We start from the raw sequence: 9503 nt of genomic DNA, 5'->3' as shown, positions 1-9503 counted from the left end.
ACCCTCTTCTGCCTCTGGCTGAACTCGCTTCTTGAGAGGGGCCTGGAAGGGCTGAGGGTTGCTCCTCTTTTATCAGCTCCCCCCAGGCTGAAACCCCACCCCATCCCCAATACCTCCTGACCCCTCTCAGCTCCAAGCATTCCTGTGAAAACCACTCCACATGTTTTAAATCCTGCTACTCCAGACTCATCAGGATCACAGTTTTGCAACAACACCCTCTTGATACTCAAGAAACATTTGCAAGTTTCTTTTCTCTTTATTAAAATTAAAAAAAAAATGTTAGGGTCTTGAAACAATACAATGGAGCATTTCAGAGACACAAATATTTGCAGAAGAGAAGCTGGTAGCCTGGCCAGGTGAAGGAGCTGTTCTCAGGGAGGTGAGGGAAGGGAAGTCAGGGAGAGGGTGGGCATTTTTTGGCCAGGTGGAGGGCAGGTCTGAGGGTGGGCACTCTCTTGGGGTGGGTGGGGAGTAATGTTTCATCACCTAGAGGCTCTCCCCAGCCTGCTAACCACCTTCCTTCTCCAGGCCACCCCTGGGCCCCTCAGAGCTCTGACTCTTGCTTCTCCTGCCCATTCCTGTCCCAGCTACGGATCCCTATGCCTTCAGGCTAGCCAGTCATGGCGAACACAAATCCCCTTCCTGAGGATTCCGGGGAGCAGAGCAGGAAGCGGGTGTTACATGGCAGAAGGACAGGCAGTGAGCACGAACTTGCTTCCAAGCTGGGTCTGACCTGGAGACTCCTCCCAGCATCGTTCCTGCCCAGGGCGAGGGTCGTCACAGGAAGCACAGATGCTCAGGGAACCTGGTGGTGGTGCAGGGATCTTTCCTTGCTCCCGACCCACAATTCGCTACATCCCCCCCGCCGCCCCACATGACCCCCAATGTCTCCTCTCAGCCGTGGGTGTGTTGAGCAGAGCCGTCAGACAGAAGCAGAGCCTGAGGTTTCGTGTGATGCTAGGCATGCCCCTTCCTTCTCAGGCCTGTCTCCCCACGTGGGCAGGAGAGATGAGTTGGGGAACGGAGCTGCTGGATAATCTCAGTGTTCCTTTCGGTTTCAATGGCCTTTTCTGGGCTGCGCGGGTGGATCCTCCAGCAGTGACAGCCTACCTGATCCCGCTTGGGAAAAAGGGGCATGGGACCTGTGAGAGGGAGGCCTGTGCAGGGAGGGCTGATGGGGGTGGCAGGCAGCTTGCAGAGGATGACCTGGCTGGCCCAGGGCTGGCTGCCCAGCAGAGGCCAGGTCATGGCCCTCCACGGCCAGCTGGGGGAGGTGGCCAGGCCAGGCCTCTGGAAGCCCTGGAGCCTTGGGGCAGCCAGCTCCTTGGGGCAGCCGGTGGCTGAGGGCTATGGAAATGACCTCTGGGGACTGTCCAGAGAACCAGATGCTCACAGCTCGGGGTTCTGGAGCCCCTTCCCCCAAGCAGAGGCAGGGCCCTCAGGACTCACCTGTGCTGTGGCCCAGGCTTTGCCCCCTGGAAACCCTTTCTCTGCAAAGATGGGGTCAGGGAAAGGCCTGGGAAAAGATGTTTGCTTTCTTTAAGGAGTAGAGAGAGAGAGAGAGCTGCAGGGGAAGGCCCAGGCTCATGGTGTCTCTTTAAGCATGTGTGAGAGAGACGAGAGAAGGGGAGGGAGAAAGAAGGAGGCGGTGAAGGACAGGAAGAAACACAGGAAGAAAGAAAAAGACAGATAAAAGATAAGCGAGAAAGAAGAGGGAGGGAGGGAGAAGGAGAGGAGAACTGGGGTGGAAGAAATAAAGGAAATACAGAAGAAAGGAAAGTGGACGGTAGACCGACATGGAAAAATGACAGAAGGGTGGGGAGAAGAGAGGGCAAATGGAGAAGGTGGAGGAGGAGGGGCAGGAGGAGGAGGAAGAGGAGGAGCAGGAGGAGGTGTGCAGGGGCCGAGGACCAGGACCAGAGGCTGGGAGAGCTGCCGTCAGGGCTGCAGGCCGGGCTGCTGCGGCCTCATGTCCAGCCTGCGGTCCAGCTTCCTGTCCTTGCGGGGACGCCGGTCCTTCCTGCCCTTCTTCTGGCCGGGGTTCCTCTCTGCAATGAGAGCACAGGGCCCGGTGACCGAGGCTGCAGGGCCAGTTAGGTCCTGGGAGCCTCCTCAGTTCTGAAAGATGAGGGTGCCCCACCCACTCCCCAGCAACGGGGCTCAGAAGAATGTTTGGGCGCTGACCTTGCAATCCCTCCTGTTGAGAATTTGGACCGTGGGCTAAGTGACCCCAAACAGCCTTTCTCTCTAGTTCTTCAGGGAGTGGCAAGGGCCACTACCTTGCTCGGGGCCCTCCAGTGCGGGGCATCGGGCTTGGCCAGGCCTGCAGGTTCACATGAGGGTGCCCCAATCAACACGCAGGGTGGCCTCCTGGGGGTCCCCGTGGCTTTCCCGGGCACACCTGCTCCACAGCTGAGCAGGCTCTGTGCCGGACACGGGTCATCTTTCACCTGTGTCCCTGCACCACTTCTCCAGAACACTGGGGCAATAACACTTGAGCATTTATCGAGTGCTCACTGCAGGCAGGCCACAGCCCTGAGTGCTTTATGCATACGAAACGCACAACAGCCGGGAGAGGCAGGCAGGGTCTGCCCCACACCCTGTCCCATCTTCTCCATTTTTCCCCTCTTTCTCCCTACCCTTCTATCATTTCTCTGTGCCAGTCTACTTTTTCTTTCTTTTTCTTCTTTATTTCTTCTACCTCCATTCTTCTGTGGCAGGGGTGGGCTGGGTGCAAACCCAAAACTTAACTCTGAATCTTGAACCCTGTGTGCTTTCCCACTCCCCGATCCTGGCCCCCGACCCTGTGGTGCTGGGCTGAATTTATTCTAACACAAACATCGATTAGTGTCATTTCTCAGATGAGGTTACTGAGGCCCAGCAAGGGGAGTGACTTGCTCAGAAACTGGAGTTTCTAATGTCTAGCCCTGTGCTTTCCCTTCTAGGTGACACACTGGGGCAGAGGGGACACATGGGAGGAGTGGCAGAGTGCCCAGATGCTCTTTTGAAGAGCAAATGAGATCTGGCCTGTGCCCCAGCACCCCCAGGGGCTCCCAGCTCACTTGACGGAGTCCTCTGCCTGGCCTGCCTCGCCCTCTCCTTCCCTGACCTCACCTCTGCCTGCACATAGCGTGTGCACAGTCAACACTGCCGGTTCCGGGTCATTACTACTCACCATTCACATCTTACCAACCACACCCTGTGGCCTCTCTGTGTAAATCAGTGGTTCTTAACAGCCCCCAGAGGCATTTTGGAAATATATATACTGGTTTCGGAAGCCATAATGAAGGGGGATCCTGTGCATTCAGTGGACGGCAATCAGGGTGCAGTGTGGGACAGTCCCCCGCAAAGACCAGTGGTCCCCCGTTCCATCCAGTTCCCTCACATCGTGCGCCACCCTACGTAGCTGAAAGGTCTGCTTGCTGGGAGCTGAATTCTGTTTTACCCATGAATGCCAAGCGGTTTTGAACACTTCCATTCACTGAAGATTCTAGGGCACTGTCAGTGCGCTGCCAATCAAGAGAGCAGTTTGCTTGGACTTTATTAATCACGGTCACTTTTGGGAAATCGCGTCTCTGATGGCAATGTGGCCACGCTTGTGGGCTGCTGACCACGGCCGCAGTCCTCACTGGGATTCTGCCTCGCTAAGTGTCTGCTGCTGTGTTGGGCCAAGCGCTTCCACCAGGATATTTCTTTTCTTTCTCCCCCCTGTTACAGTTAGGGAATTAAACTGATTAAAACATTACCTTTGAAAAAATTACCTTTGCAAGTAGGCTACGCTCTCCATGAACTTCATTAAGAATAGTAAGGAGGATATTCCCAAATCCTTCTTATTAAAAGTGGGGGGCGGGTGTTCAGTCTGAGAGGGTTGGGACCTTCTGGCCAGCTCAAGTTTCCTAATATATTTGGGACTGAACCCAGCAAGGAAGGTCCTCCTTTGAAAGGACACCACAGAAGGCAATGTGTACTCCACATGATGATATGGCTACTGGTGGCCTTTCAGGCAGTCTCCCAGGTACTATTCGTGGGGCAGTGTCCTGAGGTCACTCTGTCCCTTACCCACCACAGCCTCACATGCCTGTCCTGGGGCTCACCTCCTGGGCAGGGCCTCTGGATGGGACATTTCCTTGACTCCGACAGCACCTGGCAGGTGGCTGTCTCCTCCTGCCCAGCCCGGCCAGCCTCTCGTATCCGGGTCTCCAGGCCCCAAGCAGAGCCGCAGATCTTTCCGTTGTGTGTGCAGGGGCTCCAGCCACCCCAGGGACCCAGTTCACACTCCCCTGTGGGGTGAGAGGAGAGATGGACAGACAGGGTCAGCTGGCAGCGAGGTCCTTCAGATCCAAGGGCAGGGTTTGAGGGATTCAGTCCTCTGAAGACTGAAGACATCACTTCTACCTGCAAAGGATTTGGTCTACTGCTAGGAGCAGGGGGCATTTAAAAAGTTATTTATAAGAGCGTGGAATGACAGCTAAACTAATGCATGCACAGACTGCTATGAGCCTGAAGCCAGAGTGGCCTACTGTCTAGCTTTAAAGGGGAAGGCTTCCCAGAGGAGGTGATGTGTGAGTTAAAGGGAGAGAGGGGGAACTGTTCATGTGAGAAGAAGGAAGCTCATTCCAGGCAAGTGCACAAAGCCTAGGGAGACTGGTCCACCATGTTTGGGAGATGGGGCAGCCAGAGCTGGGAGTGAAGTCTTGGGAGGGGAGGGGCAGGAGAGGAGGCTGGGAGGTCACCTGGGAAGTCCTCAGGACCAGGACACAGGTTTTGAACTCGATGGTGTGCCTTTGATCAACTTTGTAAGGCAGAAGCAACCCAGCAATGCAGTGAGAAAGAAAGAGGCCATAGACATAAACGTTCTTCATAGGGGGAAAATGTGTGTGTGTGTCTCTCTCTCTCTATATATATATAGCCTTTGATCATTTAAAAAGTCCGTGAGAAGTAGGCACAGAATATAGGTAGCTATGAATACTCCTGTTTTGCAGATTTGGACACTGAGGCCTAGAGCAGGGGTTTGCTAAGGGAACGTAGTAAGAGGCTCACACAACAGATGCAGCGAGTTCAAGACGCAATTGATAAGTATAGACTGAGCCCTCAGTGCGTGCCGGGCGCTGTTCTGGGTGCTGAGGGAGCAGCAGCAGATAAGCAGCCCAGGGTCTGCAGGCCTCTTGGAATTCACCATCTGGACACCACTGTGAGGAGGGAAGCGCAGGCACTGTGGGAGCTCAGAGGTGGCATAAGTTGGGTCACAGGGGAGGAAACTCCTGGACTGGGTCTTGGAGTGGGGGTGGGATGGCAGGGAAGGGGAGGCCAGCCAGGCTCAGGAAGGGACAGGAGGTGCTCCGGGTGAGGGAATAACCCCAGCAGAGTGGATGATATGACCTGGAACTGGGCAAGCTGGAGAATGAACTCAAATGGAGGAGGAAAAAAATGATGGAGGTGGAAAGGCTGGCAGATGAGACATTGCCCAGGGCCGGGGTGGGCTCTGCCCGAGGGCAGTGGGAGCCACTGAAGGTTCCTGGGAGGAAAAGACTGTCATTTTGAAATACTCCTCCTGCTGCTGAGTGGAGAGTAGGCCGAAGGGACTGAAAGCCGAGGCAGAGACAGGCAGGAGCTGTGGCCAGAATCCTGGCGATAGGCAGGGGGTGGTGAGAAGGCGGGAAGGCAGGGAACAGAGGAGAGAAAAAAATGGGCGGGGCTGGGGTGGGGAGAAGGGGATGAGCCGGGTGGTGTGGGTTTGGGAGCTTCGTGCTGCTTCGTTTTTCCCCCAAAGTTCTTCATGTCACCCAAAATATTATGTGTTTGTTCTCAGGTGTCGCTTCTGTCTCTCCACTGAAATGTCATGTTCATGAGTGCAGAGATTTTGTTTTGTTCTCTAACCTGTCCCCAGCATCTAGGAAAGTGCCTGGCCATAGCAGATGCTCCAGTAGATATTTTCAGAGTGAATAAGTGAACAGATTGGATTGGGTATAAGGTGAGGGAGAGAGAAGAGACAACAGTGATGCCTGCGTCTCAGGCACGGCTGCCCAGAGGTCATGGAGCTGGTTATTGAAACCCAGAGGAAGTATTAGGCGGGGGATGGTGGCAGTGGGAGTGGAAAGGAGGCACCCAGAGGACAGTGGAGGTGAGGCTCTGCTGCTCAGGGAGGCTGCAGACAGTAAGTCAGTGGCCATCAGCAGCTGGAATGACCATAAATGAGCCCGGAGGGAATGCATGGGCAGAGATGCACCGCTCAGATGAGAATGCCAAAGAACAGTCTCGTGCAGGAACAAAAGAGGGCTCACAGGCAAGAGTATGACAAGGAGCTGTCAGAAAATAATCAAAGCAGTAGTAACACCGATACTGACATGTACTGAGCATCTACTGTGTGCTGGTTGCTGTACTGAGCACTTTTAATGGTACGAATTCACTTAATCCTCATAACAATTCCTCCCCATGAGGTAGGCTTTATGTTCTATTGTCCTTTTTTTTTTTTTTTTTTTTTTTAAACATTTGGAGAAACTGAAGGACAAAGAGCTAAGGTGGTTTGCTTAAGATCACTAAAGGGTAAGGTTTAGAGCTAAGATGGGCTCCAGGCCTGTCCTATTCCAAAATCAGTGCTCAGCCAGGTGTGGTGGCTCACAGCTCCACTCCCAGTGCTTTGAGAGGCTGAGGTGGGAGGATTGCTTGAGCCCAGGGGCAGCCTGGGCAACAGTGCAAGAGCCTGTCTTTACAAAAACATAAAAAAATAGCCAGCTGTTGTGGTACATGCCTGCGGTCCCAGTTACTAGGGAGGCTGAGGCAGGGGAATCCCTAAGCTTAGGAGTTTGAGACCGCAGTGAGCTATGATCACACCACTGCACTCCAGCCAGGTGACAGAGCAAGACCCTATCTCAAACAAAACAAGCAAATAAAAACAAAACAAAACAAAATCAGTGCTCTTCCTCTGCACTCTGCTGATTCCCTTGGCAATAATAATGATGCCAGTGTTGGGTTGTAGTAGTAATCACAGTAACGGTGGTTACGTTGGCTCTAGTGTATCACAGTTACTATGTGTAGGTACCTGGTGTACTTGACGTGGTGGTGCTGGGCCACCCACCACCACATGGCATTCGATAGTGATTTCTTCCAGACCTCCTGACACCTCTTACCAAGTGCCCACTCCAGGGAGGGAGGGGCAGGGGCAGGGCGGGGAGGTCTCCACTCACCCTGGCACTCCTGTGTGTTCTGGTGGGCCAAAGTGCCTGGCGGGCAGGTGGGCAGACACTTCCCCTTGTACAAGTAAAACTGCCTCTTGCACCGGATGCAGAAGTCCTGGCTGAAGCAGCTCTCACAAGTGGCCCCACATTCTGTAACAGAGCCAGGGACACCCCGGGTGAGGGAGACTGCCAAGGACGGGGCCCACTGGGTCTGCCCGAGGTGGGAGGGCCTCTGGGTAGCTCCAGGCTCGGTAGCATTCAGGTCAGGACTCAGTATCTCCTTTGAAGCCCAGATTTGGCCAAGGTCAAACTGGGCTGCATGTGATGAGAACTCCCTTCCTCAATTGAAGGGAGGCTTGGAGAGACCAAGTGACCTGCTCGAAGCCACCTGCAAATCTGGGCTGAAGTGAGGACTCCCTGCTTCTTTTCCACCTCAGGAATAGTGACGATTTGTCCAAAGTTATGGCAAAAATTAGAGTTTGGAATTAGGACTCCTTTTCCTATTTGACCTAGGACCAGAGAAAGTGAGTTACATGCCTAAGGCCACACCACAAACTAGGGTAGAAGTGAAAGTTCCCTGCTCTATTAGTGCCAATTAAGGCTGAGAGGGGACTGACTTGCCTCAGGCTGCAGAGCCAGCCTGGACTCAAGAGGTATCTCAGAGTCTGGGCTTAGGCATACACGGACTTCCCCTCTGGCTGTGGTGGGGTGAGAGGGTGGGATCTGAGCCTGCGGTGTCTAGGAGCCCAGCACTAGCATAGAACGAGGGAGGAGCCACGTACTTTTGCACCTGTTGACCTCCTGGCCGCGGATGCCGAAGTAGCCAGGGGGACAGTCGTGCAGGCACTTGCCGTACTGGCGGATGCCTTCCCGGCGGATGAACAGGAAGAGCCTCTGCTGGCAGGTGGAACAGCCGTTCTCCTCTGAGCAGATGATACAGCCTGTGCAGTTGCCCCCCAGGCCAGTGCCCACTGCCCGCCACGCCAGGGCAGAAGGAGAAGGAAAGGGAGAGAGAGATGATCAAACCGTATGTGTGAGCAGCTGAGATGGTGTCATTAGGATAGTAACTGGGCACATATGGCCACCCAAACAAAAGACTACATTTCCCAGCTTCCGTTACAACCAGATATGGTCAGGTGTCCAGAATCTGGCCAATCAGATGTAAGGTTAAAAAAAAAGCACCTGGGTCCCTAAGGAAGGCAGAACTGCTTTACCAGCCCTAGCCTGCCTGTGTAGACTGTTACATGAGTGAGAGAGAACTCAACATTTATTTTACTTAAATAACTGTGGTTTGCAGTTTTCCATTACTCACAAGCAAACTTAATCTTTACCAAAGTAGTGTGTATTTTTGAGTGTGTGTGGGGTGGGGTGAGACCCTCACCCTCCCGCTGGGTTCCTGAACAATACTCAACAATATGCCATTTCTCATTGTCACCATCAGCAAGGGCTCCCACCATCATCAGGAATAGCAAGGGGAGAAATTTAAGTAGAAAACTTTTCATTGCCCCAGAATTGGCACCCAGGACCCAATGATGGGGAAAAAAGAGATGGAAGTTGCTCTAGAATCTTAAGTGAGTCTTTTCCAGGCTCACAGGAAGTCTCTGTTACCCTGACCATCACCTCAGGACCCTGATTAAGTTAAACACTTGCAAGGAGGGACTCAGGGAGTTAGGAATTGTCTACAGATACAGTGGCTCATGCCTGTAATCCCAAAAGCATTTTGGGAGGCCAAGGTGGCAGGATTGCTTGAGTCCAGGAGTTTGAGACCAGTCTGAGCAATATGGCGAGACCCTGTCTCCACAAAAAATACAAAAATTAACCAGGCATAGTGGCACACACCTGTAGTCCCAGCTACTTGGGAGGCTAAGGTGGGAGGATTGCTTGAGCTGGGAAGGCTGCAGTGACCTGTGTTTATGCCACTGTACTCCAGTCTGAGCAACAGAGTGAAACCATGTCTAAAAAAAAAAAAAAGAAAAGAAAAGAAAAGAAAAAGAAATTGACAGCCTAGGGAAGTGAGTCATCGTGCTGTGACTTCTGTGTTCCCAACCCTCCAAACCAAGTGAGCAGATGTCAGGGAAACTCACAAAGACAGGGGGTGCCTATAAGAAGGTGCCAGCATCTCATGCCCTGCTTGGACATAAACTCATGTCCACAGCCCTGCGAATCTGCCCCCTTCTCATTCCTCTGAGCAGAGAAAGGAGACCAGGAGACAGAAGGGCAGAGCTGAGGGGGAGAGTGTGGTAGAAGAGCCTGCTCATCCTTCCCAGCATGTATGAGGGGGTTCTCAGTGGCAAGGGGTACCTTTGGAGCAGCCAGGCTTAGGTGGTA

At 53.4% G+C, this 9503-nt stretch overlaps 1 protein-coding gene across 1 annotated transcript in view; it reads right to left on the bottom strand.

Annotated features, from left to right (window-relative positions):
- Positions 1 to 219: 219 nt before the first annotated feature.
- Positions 220 to 9503, bottom strand: part of RSPO4 (R-spondin 4) — a 49882-nt gene continuing 40598 nt past the window's right edge. Inside the window, exons 2-5 of the mRNA XM_003941023.4 lie at positions 7958 to 8146; positions 7185 to 7325; positions 4095 to 4280; positions 220 to 2048 (exon numbers count right to left, since the gene is read on the bottom strand). Of these exons, the coding sequence (XP_003941072.2) occupies positions 1939 to 2048; positions 4095 to 4280; positions 7185 to 7325; positions 7958 to 8146 (626 nt within the window). The 3' untranslated portion in view covers positions 220 to 1938. The remainder of the gene's footprint in view (positions 2049 to 4094; positions 4281 to 7184; positions 7326 to 7957; positions 8147 to 9503) is intronic.

Source organism: Saimiri boliviensis, chromosome 9 (assembly GCF_048565385.1).
Source record: "Saimiri boliviensis isolate mSaiBol1 chromosome 9, mSaiBol1.pri, whole genome shotgun sequence".
Taxonomy (NCBI): domain Eukaryota; kingdom Metazoa; phylum Chordata; class Mammalia; order Primates; family Cebidae; genus Saimiri; species Saimiri boliviensis.
This window is presented reverse-complemented; position numbering and strand designations above follow the sequence as displayed.